General features: G+C 49.5%; 1 protein-coding gene across 1 annotated transcript in view; it reads right to left on the bottom strand.

Annotated features, from left to right (window-relative positions):
- The window catches only part of LOC119097267 (agrin), a gene marked incomplete in the record, with an annotated part of 155,057 nt that overhangs the window by 7,666 nt on the left and 124,947 nt on the right, over positions 1-22,444 (bottom strand). Inside the window, 12 exon segments of the mRNA XM_037220316.1 lie at positions 1,910-2,041; positions 2,287-2,451; positions 13,545-13,791; positions 14,250-14,384; positions 14,718-14,953; positions 15,419-15,538; positions 16,167-16,274; positions 16,662-16,878; positions 18,312-18,482; positions 18,939-19,235; positions 19,797-20,051; positions 21,169-21,312. Of these exon segments, the coding sequence (XP_037076211.1) occupies positions 1,910-2,041; positions 2,287-2,451; positions 13,545-13,791; positions 14,250-14,384; positions 14,718-14,953; positions 15,419-15,538; positions 16,167-16,274; positions 16,662-16,878; positions 18,312-18,482; positions 18,939-19,235; positions 19,797-20,051; positions 21,169-21,312 (2,227 nt within the window).

The raw sequence follows: 22,444 nt of genomic DNA, 5'->3' as shown, positions 1-22,444 counted from the left end.
GTGCCCTGTTAACAGACAGGGACCAATCGACGCGCTGCGCCCACTATCTCGTCGACTGCTCTGCGTCACCGCACTGTCAGCGGACGGCGAACACGCGAATGGGCGCGCCCGGGCCGGTGGGCCCGCCGCCCGAGTCGGCGAGAGATACACGAACGGAACATGTGGCCTGCTCGTCAGGCCGGTCTCGGGGGAAGGCAGGAATGTTGCGAGCTCCGGCACGCGGCCTGTCACGATACCGCCCGAAAGTAATCACACCATCACGCGACGGCCGCCTGTTCCGCCCTGCACCTGCGCATGAGCACGACAGACCTCTCGCCAGAATCCAAACGTCCGCATGCAGGAAACCTCGCTCATATCCCTGCTGTTTTCTCACAGCTCGGGCTGAAACATTTCAACCAATACTGAGTTGACAGCGCAACAGCCCAAATTGATATGAGTACTACGTAGCACAGTCCAGTGCTCTGTTCGCGGACGAGATGTGCAGCAGACCGTGCTGTCAGGCGCCCTGCATGACAGCAAGCCGCGGCGACCGTGCTGCGACGCCTGTCAGCCCGGACGCTCTGACCTTGATCGGCGCCGGAGGTCACATTTGGGAGCCTGGCGGGACACGAGGGCGGCGGGCGCCCGGCCGGATCGATGATGTCCCGCCCTCGAAGTAACGGACTACCGGACCAACGGACGAACGGACGGACGAACGGACGGATTCGTGACCAGGCCGGGCATACCAAGCTTCACAACGGAGTCTTTAAGCCTAGTTTCTCTTCTGCATAGGCTCCCGTAAGTTCATGGTTCGTTCGTTCATAAGTTCGTAAGCTCATGATACAATGGTCTTATCGAAAAATGTGGCGCCGAATTCAAAACACTTCGCTTGATGTCGCCCTACACTCAAACGTCGTTTAAAGAGGCCACGGACGTTCATTGTGTAATCGATGCAACCATCTTAAAAATAATTCGTGAGGGACACAAAATCAGGCTGTATTTCTACTTTTGGTGCTCACTAGTGCGTAGTTGTTGAAAATATCGCTAGCCCACAATGCATCTGTCGGGAAGTGGTCTTGGTTTCCCAACTGACACCTCTGACGTCAGCATGGGGGAAATGGGGTCACACACGATAGGCGTATAGTCGAGAAGATTGCAAGTCGTTATGCATTCCAATTGGCGTTGTTCGGCGGTATTTCCAAACAATGTCGTGGAGATTGTTGTGCTTCATTGCCCAATAGTGAACAAATAACTTTGAATTTCCTTTACTGACTGCAACCGGTCTCAAAATGAGTCAACGTTAGAAACGTGCTACGCACGTACCGCACACGCTTGAACAAACACAGCCCTTTGTAAGCTGACGGGGCGTGCTCCGTGTGGGCTGGTGCCGAATTCGAAGAAAACTCCGGCCATCGTTACTAAGACGAAAGCGTCCTGTCTGCGAGACGCATCGAACATACACACTCAAGTTCGTCCGGCAACTTAAGAGCTTTCAGTAGACTCAGTAAGCTGTGACACCACACGAAAAGATTCGGCGAGTTTTGCACCAAGTGCAATGGCTTGTTGCATTCTGACGATAGTTCAGGCAACGTTAAAGGTCACGAAGTGCTATTCCAGTGGCACCAATGTTCCCCAGCGTTGCTCATTGCCGGCCTAGTGGCGCCCATAATGGCCCCATTCATCTCATAATGACCAATTTTGAACGTTTCAACCAATACAGTAAGCCATACAGCATACCGTAAGCATATCAAAACTAAGCTTCCTGATGAAAGAAGATTTATATCCTCATGGCATAATGGTGGACCCTTTGATATCCACCGAGACATCGGGGATCATAAAATAAATGGACTGGTTTGAGCGCAACATAAAATCAGGATGTCGATCATCCTCGGTGTGACGGCCCAGAAAGGACCGATTTAACATAGCTCACCTGGTAACCTTGCTTGAGAAAGTTGCTTTCGCCATCAGATCCCTGAGGAGGGCGCCGTTAATTCCGATCGCTTGGACAGCTCCATCCAAGCCCACCGGCAGCCCGAACTCGGGGTTCAGGATAAACGGAGAGCTGTGGAGTACATGGTAACAACTTAAGTTGTTATTGTTAAATCACATAACTGATGAGACGATGTGGTTCTCATCGTAACAAGTTTTCAAGACAAAAGGGACGATTATCAGATGTTTCTCGAACTCAAACTGCTTAACTGCAGCCATTCACGAAATAATCAAAGTTCTATTGGTCGCGACGATTCGGTCGTACCAAAATGTCGAACGCAGCACTAACATCTCTTGACAAAGGTAAAGACTACTTACTCGACTCCTCCCACATAGAGTGGCAGGTCGAGGTTAAGCTCGTTTAGGTGACCGGGTGCTGTGCCGCGAATGATGGTGCCATTGTCCACTTGCAAAGAGCCATCTCGATCGAAACGGGTCAGCTTCACTGAGTGCCACTTGTTCATGGTGACCGATTCTTCAGATCTGAAATGAGGTGAATGGTGAATATGGTGAATGTGACGTTAAAGGCCCAAAGAAGGTCAGATGTGCCAAATGAGCACTTTGAAGCCCCTCTTTCTATCTAAAGAACTAAGTGTGCTTCGCATGAAAATTGGGAAGGCGGCGTTGGATGGCTCTTGAGTCGGACTGGTGCTAAAATAGGGGATTAGTCGTGCTACAAATGTTTCCACGCATCTTCCCGGAGCTCTGCAACCAGGATAAAGTTCAGATCATATATATATATATATACATATATATATATATATATATATTTTTAATTCAAGCACACATCAAACAATGTAGATATTTCCACACTTGGCTTTGGCCTTAAGTCCCCGTAAAGCTGGCATATGATAATGCTACCAGCCTTCCATAACGTCCACGTTGCCGCAAACATTTCCAGAAAATCGGCATCATAAGGGACGAACAGCTGGTAGGTACAAAGAAAAGTATCATGCGAATCAGGGGATGCATGAATCTTATGTGCATGTAAATAAAAAGCAGGTTTTCGGTGGCCTAATCCATACTCTTGATAGTCACTCTTAATCACCAATCAATATATTTAGCAACACTATCTCAACAGCGATGAAATAATCACAGACAAAGTCCGATAAAAATATGGTTTATGGCACCACTGGAGTTAACTTAAAACTCTAAGCACAGCACGCAGTGTAAAAAGGGCATGTATGCTTCATGACGCCATGCGATCAATCATAGCATGTTGTGCGAGAAAAATATATGGGATAATATTGCATATGCCTGGTGGTAAAATTGCAGCACCCACAGTAGCGCGATTAGGATGATTTAATTTTTGTTTCAAGAGGAAGATATTATCCAAAGTAGGCACGTTTTTAGAGGAATGCTGCTGATTCTCGATCTGACAAATCAAAAGGAGGAAAATTACAAACATGCGCTAGTGTTACGGCAAATGAGTATTGAAGGCGGTAATATCACTCATAAACTGCATTGCTGGCTCTGGCATAATTAATTCATAGTGTTCCGATTTCAAGCAATTCCTTTTATAAATCAGCCATGTTTGATATGTATCCTGTAATATTGATTGCATCATTTGCATGGTGTGTAGTATGTCTGATTGTGATCGTGGCGGTTTGTGCAAAAAAGTCAGATACGAAGACAGCAGAAGCCGATGAAGGAGAAACAGCTCCCGTCGTTAGTTCAGTTATGGTTGACGCTAGGGGGTAAGTTATCAACGTGGCTCGGCCAATGCAAACGACTCAGAGATGATTTATTGAGCATTGCTTGGACTAGAGCCGACATTCAGTGCATCATAATAGCGCTAATGCACTTGCTCTGCAAACAATTTATTGTCAGGCTTTAACACACCTTGTCAAGAACCAAACTTGTTGCCTCCTGAAAACATGACACCTGAAATAAATCGGACGGTCCTTACCAAGTTCGACATTATTCTTGCTTGCTTTTGACATCGTTTTTAAGTTCATTACTTTTGGCATAACCTTGAAGGGATTTAAGCTACTTGTGTCGGCATTGCGAGCTATTTGGGCTGGAATTTGGCTTTCGATATAACAAAGTTCCTTATCTTTACCTATACACCCCGTTTTTCTTTGCTTTGACGCAGGGGTTTTGCCCTTAAAATCGGTCAATGACAACAAAATGGCAAAAATAATACCATATGCGACTGATAATACAAGGCCATTGTGTTGTAAGCCTTAGTACCTTTACACATAGTTGGAAGCTTGAGTCTCGTCAATTGCATTGTAAGTGCTAATGGCGGATCAAAAGTCATCAAAGGTCAGCCATGTCATGTCAAATCTGGGAAGCTGTTCAAAATATGAAATTGCATTATGTGCCATGGGCTTCACCGTGCGTGAATGCCATGACCGGAAATTCCTACAAGAACTAGGTTTTTCGGCGGAATATATGTCCCAAAACAACAGAGGGGTGACCATCTGGGTCGTGAGGGTTAATCTGTACCCCATCCTGCCCTGTCCTCAAGACATCATTTCATGCTCATATGCCTGTAAACATCTCAGCAGATACAGCGGCGGCCGGCTGAATGCGTGAGCGCACTAGCTATCAAATAGATCCGCTTCCAAGCTTACACCATGTATAAATTAGTTTAAGAATATTTCGTGTTGATAATAACGTGAATGATATTTTTCTGATAATTTTGTCCTCGTACAATGTAAACAAAAAACTGCAGATCAAAGCTTGAGTTACTGAGTAAAAAGTTGCCCTCACATTCTTCTTTGCTGAATATAGTTGTCTTTAATTGACAACATGCATTGAAGCATCGGTAAGAAGGCAGCGCACTTGACCATCATTCACGTGAAAGATGATAAAAATGTTGCAATATCACCGATTGGAAATAACTGGACAAGAGAGAGGAGGACTGTACTAAATTTTGAGTAACACTGTTGAAACGGTCTGCTCTTTGCAACAAAATTACATATAGTTACACAAACGCGGAGAGAAATGCCGCGTTATCACTTCATCCGCTCTTCATTCGCATAACCTTCTGCATTTCTCCAGCTGCTCGACGACGGAGTGCGACAAAGGAGAGGACGAGCACGAAATATGAAGAAAATCTTTGGCATTGGATCGACAAACAAAAAAAGTCATCAAAAATCTTCTGGTGGCGGTGGTGGTGCAGGTGGAGGAGGAGGAGGAGGAGGAGGAGGAGGAGGAGGAGGAGCAGGAGCATCATCACATATTTCTGGAGGAAGCACCGTACCATCCAACAAGGCGAGCAACACAACACCAGAGCACTTGAAAGCAAGACTTTCTCTCGGGGGGGAAGCGGCCAAGCCAACCTATAACCCTCAAACGGGTAGTGGTTTTCAACAAGTAAAGAATAACTTTAAACCAAAGGCTATAAAAGAAGAGGACTTGAAAGCAGAGGATATAGAGGATCTGGACATGTGAAACATTTTGTTCAATGTGTACATGGGTGGTAGCTGCAATATGTACCTAACGTCGTTCATAGGGGATGCTATTTCAGCTGTGATGAAAATTTTAGAACCCTGCCGGCAATAAACAGGCTGCAAAAGATGAATGGAAAAGAGATGAGTATTGTCTGGTTATGTCATACATTCTAACCCAGTTTGTGCATGAATGGTAAACGATATGTACTTAAGTCTTGCATGCAGGTTATTCCGGTCTTGGAAAAGAGCTGTGCATCCCTGCCGATTTATGATAACGTGATATCAGTTGATAATCCACAATGTTACTTAGCCTACGCACATACCGAATTCTGTAAAAGCATATATCACATCCCATACCACAGGAAGTGTTATTTTCGAACAACGATGCACCAGAACATGTGAATTGGTTCCAAGCATGAGTTTTTGTGAGGCTCATTCACTGCGCCTAAGCGCATTAAAGGCCCAAGCTAAAAAAGAACATTACAATCTCCATGTGACATGTGTCGGACAGACCGAAGTGTCATCATCTGCCACGGAAGCCATTTCCTCCAAAGTTGCAATTACTCCAACGAAATCACTTGTTGAATCTATTGTGCTGGCCACCGTAGTTCACGGAGCACCGCCGGTGCATTGACCGCAAGTAGACTACCGAAAGTAAGGACTTTGTATGTATGAATAGACTTTGAGACATAAAGCCCCCTGTGTTTCCTCGGTCTCCCTCAATACCAAAATCAGTGAGACAAGTAAAGACAGCAATGGCAGGAACCAAGTATACCTACGCCAAACTGAGCTGTTTTTACTTAAGGTAAGGGAAACGTTTCCGACGTTTTCTAGCCTGGCTCTATAAACAAGACGACAAAAGGTGGCATGAATAGTTCACACCTATTACTTTTTCCACAGACAGCTTCAACATGGACTGGTAACACTGAATGGATAACGCGCATTAACATCAATGGAAGTCTGATGAAAAACCTTCACAAAATTTCAAAGTGACACCGCTCTCATATCTAGCGTTTTCCGAAATAAAGAAAAACAGACGTAAAATAAAAAGATGACAATGAAGACCTCACTAGCAGTCAGGCTCCGAATTAGTCACTTGCTTCTGATCCACCACATCATTTTTACTTGTGCATCCACGATGAAGCTAGAAATCCTTAACGAATGTGTTCGTATAGTCAAGAGGTTGGACCTGCCCAAACAGCTTTGCGACCTTATTTTATCCAAGCATGATACCAAAGTGTGATTGCTTCTCCACCCCAGCAAATACAAAACAAATCCATCCTCGCCATTGGTTTTGGTCGACACGAACCCTGTTACATATACGTGCATGTACGCAATACACATTGTAGTCACCTCACCATGACCGGGGTAAGTTAAATAGCCATAAAGCGGAAATCCATACGCATTGTGGAAACGTTCGAATACAAGGCCTAAATATTGCGCGAATCTGTCAACGGGCTCAGTCGACTGGCGTATTCAGATTTCCCACGCAAAAACCGCCGCCGCTCGCGACTGTAGATCGGTTGTCGGCGCCGCCAGATTCGGCCGTTGATCGAGCCGGCCGAAGCAAATCGAAGCTCGTTTTTGTCGCACCCGCCTCCAAACACGCCGCCAGATAGGGCCGGGGAGCAGCTCGACCGGCAGCTCCCGGCGGTCGGTGCCAGCCGGCCGGACACTGGCTGGGGCGCGTCCCACCGCATGATCGGGGCGAGTGGCGGCAGCCGGCGGAGCGCCGTGCGTGTCGTGCGATAGGCGCGCCGGCTTTGCCGCGGCGGTGACTCACGGTGACGACCTGACGGCGCCGGCCCGCCGCAGCAAAACAAACTCCCCGCCCCGTCCTCCGCGCACCGACAGCCGACGCGGGCCGTGTCGGGCGTGTCGGGAGGCAGCCGACACGACCGGCACAGGCACCGGTTCGGAGCTGTGCCGACATGTCGGACCACCGAGACGCACCACACGGTCCGACATCATCGCTCCGCTTCGGCCCGGAGCGTTGGGGCGTGTCGGGTGCGTGATGAGCGATTCCACATGTCTTGAGGAAGCCAGGAAGAGTGGCGGCACTGAGAGGAATGTCACTCTTATTGCACATCCGACGTCGCACCAGGAATTACAGTTGCGAAGTGGTGGGCTCAATAATGTTGGGTCGGCCGGAGTGCTTACGGGAATTCCATCGTTTTACAGCGGGTCCGATGGTTTCAAACTGCAATCCATAACCTGTACAGAACTATAATTGTTGCGGCATTGGTACCTTCACCCTGTATAACGAAACAATTCATATACCATGGATGCTATGGAGACCGGGTAGGCCGTGTCCTGAGGCCTTCGATTCCAGGTGGGATTATGATGAGGTTCGGTAGAGTGTGCGGGCTGTGATAGAACTAAAGCTCGTATTTGCACGTAAATATGTACATTGCTATAAATAAAGTCGATGTATGTAATAGATACAGCGATCTGCATATAGGGTAGCACATAGAAGATCGCATCGACCGAATAGACGCATTTAACTAAACAGTGCTTAATGCAGACTGATAGGCAACGGAAGTGAGCCATGAATATTCATTTCGACGTCCAGTCGACAGCGTTAACACAACCATCCACGTGTAAAGGGAATGAATAATGACAGAAATAACTGCGTAAGCATTCTAGCGACCGCTTCAAAACTCACGCAATGCATTGGGCCTTCCGGTACAACTTCACGAGCTGCATAGCAAAAGGTTGCAAATTGTATCCCTAATGGGTAAACTGTTTGCTATTCATTTATAAATGTTCTACGTCAGCAAGGGTGAGTACGCGCCTCTAGCCTACCCACGGAACCCAGGGCTTACTAGGGTAGCATGGTTACCCCCAAAAAACTGAATGCAAACTTGAGAGCTATCACTTGCTTTGAATACAACTGCAGCTATATTCGGAGCTTGTCCATCTCCAAAGATCCGGTACCAAACCAGCTCTTGCATTAGCATTAATATCGCATGTAACGAATCATAATATTGCAGTAACGCCGCTATCGGACCGACAAAGTTATCGAATGCTATAGTTTTTCAACTGATGAAGCCAAGCCTTTCGAGATCAGTTGCGATTAAAAACCGAGCAGCCGGTACAAAACGTTGTAAAAGCAACCCAGATATTCTGCAGATTTTCACTTGTACGATTGCCACACGCACATAGTTTGCTTTGCTTTCGGGAACTGCAGTCCTTTAGCTTGCAAAACATTTGGCCATACAACGCCAGGTATGGAGCACCTGATGATTTGTCAATACAGCAATCTAATACCTAACAGACACAATGCAATTGCATCCAGAAGTGTTTTATACACAATACCCAATAGGTAGGTTGAAAACGTCCTTGCAATCACCTAACGACGTACATTAGGGCTAAAGCCATTGTACTTAGGCCGCATGTCATAACCATAATAACGATTATGCCCGTCACCATTTACGGCAGAGTTGACAATGAGAGATCGTGGGATGCCCCTGAATGTCACTCGTCTCGTGCCTATGTGAAACCTCTTTGTCTGGCAAACAAGTTATAGCCTGCGCGCCAAACAAAGAGGTCGGCTACTCGATGGCTTTTTCCTCGCAGTTCCGACGCCCAGGGGCTACCGCCGCGCGTGACTGCGTATTGGCACACGGCTGCACACGCAGCGAGGTCCTGTACCGCTCGAGCTCGAGTGCGAACTCCGAGACGCACTGGTGCCCTGAGACCTTATCACACATGTGTGACGTTTTTAAGCGCGGTGAGATCTCGGTTTTTGTCACGATCGAACGATATTGGCGCACGATTCTACTGCACTGTCCATCGGCGTGTGTTTCTAAGCTGCAGTGCACAGCTTTGAAAATCGGACTTTGCCTTCTTACGTGCCCAAATGCATGCTGCAATTACACAAGATTTACGCTTTTTGGTTAATTTGTTTCTTTCTGCTTATCTCTTCCAGCAGCTCGCTGTTAACGTATAAACACAGTTGCAACATGTTTTGGCTTCAACATTGGCTGTATGTAAACTAAGTGCACTAGTGTCACTCAATTAGTGTTATCGCATCGTCTTGGGCTATGAGGTTAGGGCGTAATGTACTTTGCAAAGAGACGCGGAGGTGGCAGGGTGTCTTGTCCAGCGTTTGTTTAGTTGAAATCCAGCTGATTCACACTTTTATCTCGTTAGATACAAAATAGCGCTGGGTCCGTACCTGCCACTGCGATCTACGTTTCAAACTTAAAAACCACTACATGCATGTCGCCAAAAAGTTCTAGAACCTAAATTTGCAACGCTCCTTACCTTTAAAAACAAAATAAGGCGAAGATTGCTTAAAGACAGCTGCTGGGTGTTCGCGATGCCCTATTTGCCGAGGTCTCATCAGCGGCATTTTAGGGTTAGATGTGTAATAACGTACGTGTAGCGTAGAATAAACGGCCTACTAACACTCTATTTCACATTCAGATCATCTGACCTTTGTTATCATTAGACGCAGTAGGCCACAAGTAGGACCAGACAAATGGATGCCAGACTAGGCCGCATGTGCAAAAGCACGATTTTCTATGGAACAATGCTCGACCTTTGCGCACAAATTTTCCGTCAAAAGCAATTGTGACGCATATTTGATTGATTTTGACAATCGCTATCCACCGGCATCGCTTCGTTGTGGCACCGTGGGAAGTCCATGAGAACGCATGGCGTAGTGCATGTAGGTGGGCTTGAGCCTTGCATCATGAATTTGCTCGGACTTGTATTGAAATGGGATAGGTCACACCCGTTGGGTTACTACCGGTACACGGTGCGGTGTGCCGGAAACTAATACCCATTTCCCTACTTTCGCAGCAGCGTGTTTCTTGCGATTCGATGGAGACGAAAACGTGCTATTTCTTTCCAGCTGGTCTTATTAACCCGCCAATGGTCACTTGCACTGGTGTTCAATGACGCTTATCTGATGCAGTTTTGTGCGAGCCATCCAAAGTTGCTCCTACTCGTCTCTAGCGTGTTTCCCTCTCCAAACAGCGACTTAAACAGGGACAAACGGGGACTTAAACCCACCAAAAAGCTTGGTAAAAGTGACAACAGTGTTCATCTTGTATTTGCCACGGATAGTTGATACATCTATACTGTTCCAGTGTGTTATTCGTACACGCGAATTACGTGCACACCCTGGTTCTGGCCTGCATCTTCTTTAGTTCAATTAAAAAATTCAAGGAGGAATTACATTTCCACATACCTGCAACACTTCGGCACTGAGTGTAAGCCGTTGTCAGTGCCGCAAGCAGCAGAGCAGCAAAATAATTCAGAGACTGGTGTCACAGAGTGGAGGTGAAAGGCAAGCGGTGGCGGCAGATCGCCAGTCATGGCAACAGCCACCAAGCCAATACATTGGCATGAAATACAGTGCACATCATACCAAGGTAACAGTACAACTGCCGGATGGGTCGCAGGGCCTAGATAATTGCCAGTCCAAGCTTGTGGAGCGATCCACCACAGCCGTGAACTGCCAGCTAAGACGGACGGCGGCCGATTCTCAGTCTTAACAGCCCATTTGGAGTGCGTCTGGTAATAGCGTCTTTATTTTAGGATAGCACGTTTCATCTTCGTCACAAGCTGGCATAGAATCCATATGTTTCCCATTCGACTTGCTCAGCAGAATGGCAAAGAGGTCTGGGGGCGAACTGACCTCCGACGTCGGCGCGCTCAAACTCCAGTCAGCACCATAATCATGTCGAAAGGTGTGGCGCTTGCGTTTTCCAATCTTCCGGCGTGTTTTCAGGTTTTTGCCCGATTCCTGTATTGCTGGAGAAAGGTTCTAATGCTCTAAAACTGCACTGCTTAGATAACCTTCGGCTGAGAATACTATGGGTTTGAAAAGTTCATGTAACGGCATAATCATATGCATAACCTTCGCAAATAGGTGCTATTGTAAAACCTGTGCGGAAAACGGTCGGGAGAGTCCGAGAGTCCTCTATATAACGCGCAAAACCGTAGCGCTGGGCACAACCATACAACTCAACTAGTTTCACCGGAAGGATGCCCGCCGGAGCAGACCGTGGGGCATGCCGAGTATGTTTACCGGATGCGCCTTACAGCCACCCGCTCGGTTCCCCCCGGAACTGTGTCCAAAAACTTACGTTAATCACTTTTGCCTCCGACAAATGGGAGTCCAACGGCCGGAGAAACTGATTTACCGCTGACAGGCCCGAGCGAGTCGCTCATCCCCGCTCGGCAGAAGTTGCGGCTAAAGACCAGGCAGGCGACCGAATCCGGTGGAACAAGACAACATGCACCTTCATGGGTTCGAGAATCAGTTCGTGTGCTACATTCTGTCATTGCATTTTTGAACACCGTGTGAAGCGAAATGAGGCACCAAATTATCCATACAGCTTTACAAGGAGTTTTCATGAGTTTGCACCGGTCAGGTTCGCCACTTACTGAATCTTCAAAAGGCGACATTCCAGCATAGGTCAAGTAGCCCTTAAATAACGGATATATAAATAATAATATATATATATATATACATATATATGTATATATATATATATATATGTATATATATGTGTGTGTGTATGTATATATGTATAGATATACGGAATTTCAGTGTGCAAAAACCTACGTGGAGAATAAAGTGTAAGCTTCTCATTTCGACAAATCGCCCCAAAAGTCTTCCGCGTCCCATTTTCCTTACAAAGCCTTCCAAGGGAGACCCGTTCACCTAACGCTACATGTAAAAGCCGTGCAGAACGACTAGCATTCGGTGTAATTAGAGGTCAAGTTTGAACGATGCACGCAGCGATTCGAGAACTAAATTGCCTCCAGGTTTAATGCGAATGCAATGCTAGAATGTTGTAAGTCAGCAGGGGGCCAGCACACGAGGCACGACAAGCGGGACTGTCAGCTGATGCATGATAGCATGATGCTCTAAACGTGACCAAGTCCGCCTGGAAAATCACGTCGTTGTCATCTGTGCGAAACTGATAGATTTGTTCTCCTGTGATTCCTTGCAAGTTGTTTGGTCAAAGTGTGAGCAGTGTGTGTCCTTCTGTGACCTGTGGTCTGGAAAAAGCATTGTAGATACGCAGTCAACACCGTCCACACCCGGCCTTCAATACTACGTCTGCACTGGTGGATATCTGGCGTATGTTTTATGTTTGTTATCTTAACTCTGCGAGCAAGGCATGTGACCGAAATCAATCAAAATACACTTTTCTACACGATTGCAAAGTATGCGATCATTGTAAGAACGTCGTTTTCTTAAGTTATTGGAGGCTTTGCATGTCTTACATTGCACAAGCACGAAACAATCGTAATGAAATGCCTGATTTGATCTTGAAAATGAAGTTTAAAGATGATGTATGAAACTCCCGATCGAGAGGAGCGAGATACATATTCGGTGGGGACCATTCTGAACTGCTCACTTGCGCGGTTGCATATTCTTTGGAAGAACTAAGAGCAGAACAAAAAGGTAAGGAAGCTTTCGCACGTCGTCAGTCGACATTTACCCAAAGACAGCTTTTTCAAAAATCCACTCAAGACTCGACGGGCTGCTTGGAAATGTTCTTTGTCTCAACGCCCTCACGTGTAAAGGCAATACATGGGCGAAAGCTAGTCAACCATTGTTGCGGAGGCTATCCAGACCACAAACACTCTAAGATGTGTCGGTGGTCCTCAACGCTACCTGTGACGTCATCAGCTACATGACTGGCATCCACTCAACGATTGGTTGGAGATGCTGGCAGCGGCTACCTACTACACTATGAATCTTTCAAGGGAGGGGCGCTTTTGATTCCAGGTGCTATCACCACTAAAGAAATACCCCACGTGCTGTTGGGTTAATGAGGTCATGCACTTCTCATTCACATTTGAATTCTAGCATTCAGTGGTGTTCGGCGGCTCGAAAATTTACGGTACCGACATGTGTCATGCATCTTGCAAGACGTTCATTCACATACCACATAATGCAGGTTGCGTTACTTATCAGTAAAGATAACGATGTGCAAAAATCCTCGGAACAGGTTAGCAAGAGCGGGCTGAAGCACATGCTTACCACTAAGGATTCTATGGCCGACTGAAGGAACTGGGATCCCACATATACCTTGCTCCATCCCCGCACTTGCGAGCGCATGTCTGCTGTGCAGTGTCGACCCGGCGATGCTGACCAGGAGAGAACCGTGCAGGGTGCAGCGTAAGTTATCGAGGCCAACTCACTTGATCATAACAGGTCCTGAGCCGAGGTTGAAGCCGAACTCTAGCCGGCCGTCCACCAGCTTCAGGCCCAGGAAGTCCCCGTTCCTGTCGAATTGTCCCGAGTAGAGCAGAATGCCATCTGGTGAGCGGGCGAGGAACCACACCTCCAGCTCAAGCGAGCGGCCAATATCGCGCAGTTTTCGCAACTGCAGATAGGCGGCGCCACTGAAGCTCGGCACGAACGGATCACTGATGTGATCGGCGCGAACTGAAACGGCAGAGATAAAAAAAAACGCTGTCAGCCTGCCTGAATCATTTCAGAGGCATTGCACTTGGAATAACCGCAAGCGGGAAAATTGTATCAAAGCAAGACTAGCTAGCACCAGACCAGGAGACGGGAGCTGTAGACAAGCCTCGGTACGCCGAAGAAGACAAGGTTGTCGTCTGCTCAGGACAAATCGTGCGCGAAAAATAGATCGAACGAACGACACTCCGGAAGAAACATCTCATTCTTCCTTTGTAAGTGATGGCTAGGCATCAAAATGCATCAGGTCTTCAGTGAGCACAAATTATTTCGCCATACTGGGTTCCGTGTAGCCAATTAGCCATATTCAGAACACAAACACTTCTCTGACACTTGTAAGAAATATAAACAATAGGGATGCTGCTCGATACTTTCAACCGACTGCGCACTTGTTCCCTTATGAATATGAAGGTTCCGTGTACCTTCTGCGCATTTCTCGCCCCATCGTCCGGGTGGGCAGAGACACTGGAACGTGTCGGCTACGTTCACACAGGTGGCACCGCTGGCGCACGCGTCCTTCGCACTGCACGGATCCACCGGTTGCTCACAGTGGTCACCTGGAAAAGGCGCCCGTTACATTAGGCGCATCGACCATTTTGGATGGGTAACGAGTAAAACCAAGGCATAGCTTCATGGAATAAATTTTGAACAAGCAGCCGAAGCAAATCACTTTGATGCCAGAGCATAGAACACAGCGAGGTGCTGACAAGAAGAAAACAGACCAATGACAACGATTCTTAACTTCGACAGCCATGGCGATCAGCAACACACTACCCCACGCGGCTGATGCTCGCGACGTTGTTATTCCCAACCAGCAGTAACCCCCGCCGTGCGCCTGACACGCGGCCACGCGGCGGTCCCTGGGCAGACCCGGTCGGAGCGCGACGCACCGCGGTACTGCTCGGAGCACTGGCAGAGGTAGCGGTCGCCGGTGGTGAGCACGCACAGCCCAGCGTGCTGGCAGGGCCGGCTGGCGCACGGGTCGGCGCCGCACTGGCGCACGCCCACCGAGCGCGTTATGTGCCGCGAGCCTGGGTACCCCAGCTCGGCGGCCGACGGCTGGTCCAGCCGCAGGCGGCGCACGCAGCCCACGAACCCGAACGCCGTGCCGGCGTTCTCGTAGACCCTGCAGCAGGCGCGGCAGGGGTGAGCCACGTTCACCGAGACGACACCTGTCGGTGTGTACGGTTTGCGAGGGGGAGGTGGGCGACGTGGCTTGCATTTTACTGAGTGTATGAACTATCGGAGTCACCCGAGTCATCGCATTGCAAGCGCGCAGTGACTACGCACGGTTCGCAAAAGGAGCGATATTAGAACCCGGACCACTATTAGGTTGGATTCAAGCACTAGCCTGTTGTCCTGTACTGTGAAAATGATAACCCACAGTGACATGCGATGAAATTACAGTCTATTAACACGTATTATGCAAGGTGATATCATGGTGATGAGAACAGCGGAAATAGTATTTAAAATGAACATAGTATTCGTGTGCACATAACTGAGGTGAGCCGTTGCAGAAGTCCTGACTGCTAGAGGTCATTCAAAACTAAACGATGCTGCAGTAGCATTATGATGCAAATCCACATCTCACCTGTTGTATTGGCTGGGCACGTATCCGATATAGAGCGGCTGGCGCAGGTCCAGCGAGCGCAGACTGCCCTCCGACCTTCCGTGGATGCTCTCGCCGCCATCCACAATCAGCTGTCCGTCGCTGCAAGGACGGCCGTCGTCACCGCTGGCCTCCACAGCACGTTACACTGTGCGACTGCGCAGCTGGAAACTCTGCCGCCCATGACTCGGCATGTCGTGAATGCAGTGAGAGTGAGTGTGTGCACGGGCGACTAACTATGTTGAAAACTAGCAACATTCGGAATTTGATCTCAGTTCGTGTTCGGTAAATGTCGATGCTGGACCGCATAGCTACAGCAGCTGGACCGGGGCTGGCATATGTGTCCCCACAACAATGTTAATTTCGATAAAAAATCGCGACACCAACATACGACAACGGTCGCTGGCTTGGACCCCGCCAGGACGACTGAGCTCCATAACTGGCAGGTATGATATCTCAGAGCTGTAAACAAGTCGCCACTGACACGGATGACGATATCTAGACCACAAAAGCCTTCCCACTGGAAGCTGACTAGTGTACTCATCAAGCCCGCGCGATGATGGGTAGGTGGGGGGGGGGGGGGGGCAAGGGGAGAGGGAAGGGAGGGGGATGGAAAGAGGGGAAGTGGAGGAGGGATGAAACCCTGACTTCGCGGCGACGGTCAGAGGTTTCGCCCCACCGCGGAGGCTCCGGCTCTGTTGGTCAGCGTTCATCTCAGTAGACGTCTCACCCGTGGTAGCGCCGAGCCACCACCTTGTGGTAACCGCCCTGAGAGACCTTGCTCAACGATCGGATCACGACCGGGCCGTTCCCGATGTCGTACCGGAACTCGACGAAACTGAAACAGAGGCAGGCGTAACAGAGTGGGGACAGTGTAGCACGCCGCGGACAAGCCCTTAATACGTAGTGGGATCAGTTATGATCTGCAGTAACGCAAGGCGCCAAAATACTCCTCGAATCGAACATGCAGGATGACACAAGACAATTTCCATTCATCTCAGCGCAAGTGTGGTCTGTTTAACCAAGGCATACAAACAACGATGCATACAAGAATGCCCCCTGAGGGGTTAAAGCCCTTTAAGCCTAGTCAAAGACGAACGACGCGACATTTTGCGTCCTACCGCTCGCGTATATCTTCCGCCCTCCCCCCCCTCCCCCCTCCCCAGCCGGCGGCGGAGGGGTGCTTTCCTTTCCCCGGTATCGCGACAGAGGTGGCGCCACTTACCCGTCCACCAGCGCGATAGCGATGAAGTCGCCCGTCCCGTTGGGCCACTGCTGGTTGTAGAGCAGAATGCCGTCGTCAGTGTGGCTGCTGAACTCCAGCTCCAGGTGGAACTTGATAGTGGCCTTGGGCGGTCGCATCGTCAAGTAGGAACGGCCCGAGAAGGACGGCGTGTCGTAACTGTCGCCGGCCGCCGGGGGCGCGGCGGTCGGGGGACCCACTGCCGGAGGGCGGCGGAGGATCAGCTCTGCACGACAGCCGCCATCTGACAGCCAACTCCACGGCCGGAAACATTGTTGGGGCCTCCGGTCCTTCCAATAGGGGCCTGCTCTTGGCCTGGCGGGGCTTTCTGTGCCTTTCGTGGGCCTCTTATGCGTCGGATGGGTCTGTCTTTGAAAAGTCTGGACTCCAAAAAAGACTCAAAAGAGCAAGTAGCACCCAATGAGTATATGACGTCAGAACAGGTTTAAGCATTTACAGTTTTAACAATTTCAATTTCAGAAAACAATTTAAATTCTGACTTACGTAAGTGGTCTAAGTTGAACTGTCTGAGGTCACAGTGCTAAGTCAGGGTAGGAAACATGGCGTTGCTCGAAGGGCTGAATTTGGCTAACAGTTGATAACAAAGGATCACATATGCGCACACCTGGGACTTTAAGGTCACACTGAGCTGCTGAAATAATTATCGTAGGAAAACGTCTTTGATTTACGGTTGCCATTTAGAGATGAATAAATGACATTACGAAGTGGTGCAGTAAATAAGACCGCTACGTGACGGCAAAGATGTAGTTTTTTCAAAATATCAAACTAAGTTGAGCAGCGACCTATTATATATTTTGATGGCAGATGGGTAAGTGACTTATGATGACCACAGTATGCCACTGGACCGTCAGGAAACAACATTGTCCAGGTCCTTGACTTGCCATGACTTGCATGTACAAAATTGCAGGGTGTGCGCGAAATTGATGTGAACGGAGATACCCCAACATTCTCAGCAGGCTCGCGTTTTCCAGCTGTTTCCAAAAAGGTCATAAGGTTGGGATCGGATGCTTCCACGTTCCTGCAGTGCGAGGGCTGATGTCAGGCGTGCTGTGATATGGGGCTGGTCACAGCACACAGCAGCTGAAGCTTGTCATAAACCGTACAGGTGGGAGCTGCTCTGCAGCGCTCGGACAGGGATGTACAGCTCACGGCAGAGGTGCAACAGACCGGGCAGGCTACCGGCCGGACAGGGATGCACAGCTCACGGCAGAGGTGCAACAAACCGGGCAGGCTACCGGCCGGACAGGGACATACAGCTCACGGCAGAGGTGCAACAAACCGGGCAGGCTACCGGCCGGACAGGGATATACATCTCACGGCAGAGGTGCAGCAGACCGGGCAGGCTACCGGCCGGACAGGGATATACATCTCACGGCAGAGGTGCAGCAGACCGAGGAGGCTACCGGCCGGACAGGGATATACATCTCACGGCAGAGGTGCAGCAGACAGGGCAGGCTACCGGCCGGACAGGGATATACATCTCACGGCAGAGGTGCAGCAGACCGGGCAGGCTCCCGGCCGGACAGGGATATGACAGGCTGGGCAGGTGACGGTCCAGTCGGGTACGTGACAGGCTGAGCAGGTGACCGGTCGGACAGGGATGTGACTAACCAGGCAGGTCACAGTTCTTGCCGGTCATGGCCTCCGGACAGAGGCAGACGTAGTCGTCATGGTTGCGCTCGTCCTGCTGACAGCGCGCGCCGTGCAAACACGGCCGGCTCATGCAGGGGTTCAGCACTAGCCTCGTCACGCCTTCCGTGGTCAGCATGGGCGGAGTCAGCGCTGCCGGCGGAGGGGCAGGCGAAAGGTATTATACGCAGCTGACACGGTGATTGAGCTTGTGGCACGTTTAAGACTCTCGAGGCCGACAGCTTGCATTTTATTTTTCATTTTTTGCTCCAGATTTGGAAAAATGTGGCATCAGTCGGCCTCAGATCCTGCTACGCGAGCTCAGCTTATGCAAACAAGATTAGGAGGCATATTAACATTACAACACTATATGCCTTCAATAAAAGGCATATCAAACATGCACACAAAATTAGGAAGCGCAGAAGCTTTACAATCGTCTATGCCTATATAGATTGTGACCAAGAAGCCAACGCACACAAATATATACTGAAAAACAAACATATTCAACGTGACTCTGATTGTAATCAGCATCGGATCGCGATATAATGATCACGGCTTCGGTGGCGACGGACGCCGTGAAATATCTGAGGACATGACGTGCTTACTCACCGATGCACTGTTGCCGATTGGAGGCCTCGTCCAAGCCGTCCTGGCATTCACACATGCCGTTGTTGCAGAGGGAGAGTGTGACACGGCACTCCTCGTCCTTGCGGCACGAACTGCCCAGCATGCCTTGGATCAGGAAGTTGTCCTGCGTGGTGTGGCGCTCTAGAGAACCGTTGCTTTCGTATTCGGGCAACAGATGGCGGGTCGACTTGGCCGCCGTGGGCATGGACTGTTCGGTAAAGGCGGAGTGGAACAGTGTCGAGCGACGGAATGGAAAGCCAGTCGGCTCCAGCGAAGCCTCTGTGGGTTGACAAAAACGAAGATTCAGAAACAAATACGACAAACGAGAACGCGAGAAACTAAGCGAAGATAACGTGCGGCGCACCAGCAAATACCACGGCACCGCACCGTCGTCGTACAAGCGGCGGTTTGATTTGATTTGGTGTTTATTTTCTATTTTGAACATTAAGCAGTACATGACATAAAGAGTGGATTCGCGCATAAGCGGAAAGCTTAAATCTGAGCGCCTCTCCTAACAATAACAAGATATGGTCATCGCCGCCAGGGAACCCACAGCACACCGCCCACTCGCCCGATCCTTAAGCCGACACCGGCCAGACGCCCACCGCCACTCCAGTCTACACATATAGCCATCTCGGACGGCGGCGGATGCCGGTGCTCTTCCCACGACAGCGCCCGCATCCTTGTCTAAACGGCTGACATACATATTTCCGGACAGCCTCCTATTTCTCTGGACGGTGCCTACGCCGTGCTCTTAACGACGGGGACTTTGTCGCCAAAACAGTAGCTTTGCCGGGACAACAGCGGGACAACAGCCATTTGTCCGAACGGCAGCCGTACCTCTGTCCGGACAGGGGCCGAACGCGCGCAGCGTGAGGTCGCGCTGGCCACGACAGGCAGCCAGCTCCAGCTGGCAGAGGCTGCCGTAGCTCGCGCCGTCCGAGCCACACACCTCCGACCGCGGCTCGTCGCCGGCCGGCTCCGGACACGTGCGGTTGCACGTGCACTCGGCGCGGTCCGGCCGCTGCGTGCACGTGGCGCCGAAGTAGCACGAGAGCTCGGCGCACGTCGTCGCGTCTGGCTTCAGGTCGCCTGCTGAGAGGAGTGCTTCGCTAGAGCGGGCGGAGCGCATGCTGCAGCTGAAGCGTCGTACACACGCTGGCCCGGTTGGTTGACTACGACCGTATGCCACCATCGTCACACAAGGCTGCATTAGCATATGAGCCAAGGTCACACAACACAAACAAGAAACATGCTTTGTTAAAGGCTTTTCCTAGGCTTTTTCCCAGGCTAAAACGGCTTTTCCTAAGCCCGCTCGGCTTCTTGCTTACCGGCCACTGGCGCCAAGTACCCAACGGATAATTCTGCATGTGCTGTGGCTAGAAATCACTGAACATTATTGTAGACAATCTAGCACAAGTAATAGTGACAATATTGGCAGCCCATAGGCTAACAAGTGACAGCACCTACCACATCATGATCTTAACATGTTCTGCTCAGCAATGCTGTAATGGGTCCACCATGGGTCTCGAACAGGGTCGTCACGCATCGCAGGGCGCATCGCTCGCGCCCCCAGCGACCCATATCCACTTCACGCACGTAGAATCCGCTTTGCGTGCCTACCATGCGTTTCACGTAGTCTCCGTTTCATGTGCCTGGTATCCGCTTTACTTGCCTTGTATTCGCTTTACGTGCCTTGTATCCACGTCACGTAACTACTATCCGCTTCACGTGCCTAGTATCCGTTTTACTTGTCTTGTATCCGCTGTACGTGCCTCGTATCCGCTTCACGCAACTACTGTCCGCTTCACGTGCCTAGTATCCGCTTTACTTGCCTAGTATCCGCTTTACGTGCCTTGTATCCGCCTCACGTAACTACTATCCGCTTTACGTACCTAGTATCCGCTTCACGTGCCTAGTATCCGCTTTACTTGCCTAGTATCCGCTTTACTTGCCTAGTATCCGCTTCACGTACCTAGCGTCCGCTTCACGCAGTGGCGTCTACCTAACATATCTTGTGTTTATACGCTAATCACTAAGTTCTCAAACAGGTGGCAATTTTCGGGAAACCAATTAAAACAGTGTTATCTCCTTCACTCTCACTAGAAAGGGCACATTACATAAAAGTTTTATGGGTTTCAGAAAATAATAACAACTAAGCTGGAGGCATTATATCATCACATACGGTTGGTAGATCGAGGGCATTTCTCACCTTTGACACAGCCCTCGGGTCGCAGGGTTTGGCCCTCGGGGCATTTGTTACACTTGCTGCCGAACACACCGGGCTTGCAGACGCAGAGGCCGCGCGACTGCTCGCAGTCGTCGCGAGCCGAGCCGAACGCGGAGCAGCCGCACGCTGAAACACACGCAACACCGCCCTGCAGCCGACCATGGGATAGGACGGCACACTGCAACACAGTGCCAGACGCTGGGTAAGCGCGCGAAACGGCCCTGTGGTCCAACAAAGTTTGTGTTACTATTCTGGACCAGTTGATTGCAAGTGCCCGGAAAAGCTGCGCTGCTCATAAGCTGCAATGCAATAAACTTATGTGTCAAGGACATTGCCTCTTGTAAAAATATCGCGTACTTCTTGTTCTGGTATGGATGAAGTAAAGAATCTTCCATATAAAAACATGCTGTTTGGAGCATTACCACACGCCATTTGTCGACGTTTAATTATCATCTTTTCCTTGCATTCATTCGACTTGCTTGACTCGTTCGAGACACGTGGATTAGAAGGGACAGGGGTGTCGTACGTGTGGCGTTTTAAGTGCTATTCATTTAATAAAGTTGTTGGCTTATTTTCCTCTCCTTTACAACGCAGAATGCAAGAGAATCTGAGTTAAGCCAGTCTTTAATGAGATCAGGTTTTAAAAAGGCTAAACTCCTTAAGCGTTTAATGGGCTCAGAAATCCTCTTCGATAGAGGCTCTCCCAACTTTAAAACACATCCCAAATGTGAGCCCCCAGCAACGTTGTGTTGGTGATCCTTCCTATGTACGTTGGTCCTGCCTCTCCACCCTTTGCCGCTCGTTCCATCTCATCCCTATCCAGTGACCCTGAATTGAAGCTCGTTCAGAAAATTGCATGGCAGGTCCCTATCGGCTGGGTGCATCAAGGTAATGTGTCCTGACTTTCCAGCGTTCAACAGCCCCATGCCATTCCGACTTCGGGTAATGGACCTTCGGTAACGAGGATAAAGGGACTTACGCGCAGATTTTGCTACGTGACTACTGAACAGGTCAGTGCATCTGAACAAGTAAGTTACGGCGTTCGGCGCGGTATATTAAGCATGACATGAAAGAGTTCTGCCATCAGATCTGACTTGGTATATCAAATGGTTTCCGTCAAACTCCATTCCAGGCGAAATCATTTCGAATCAATGTAGCAATCTAATTCACCACAATGCAAGCAGCTAATGTGCGACTGTTCTAATGATGCTCACATTGTTTGGCTTTGTCGGTAGCTCCTGCTGTCAGTTTACCAATT

The sequence above is a fragment of the Pollicipes pollicipes genome, unplaced genomic scaffold (genome assembly GCF_011947565.3).
Source record: "Pollicipes pollicipes isolate AB1234 unplaced genomic scaffold, Ppol_2.1 Scaffold_4295;HRSCAF=5057_pilon_pilon_pilon, whole genome shotgun sequence".
In the NCBI taxonomy this organism is placed as follows: domain Eukaryota; kingdom Metazoa; phylum Arthropoda; class Thecostraca; order Pollicipedomorpha; family Pollicipedidae; genus Pollicipes; species Pollicipes pollicipes.
The sequence above is the reverse complement of the archived record's forward strand: the minus strand, read 5'-3'. Positions and strand labels throughout refer to the sequence as shown.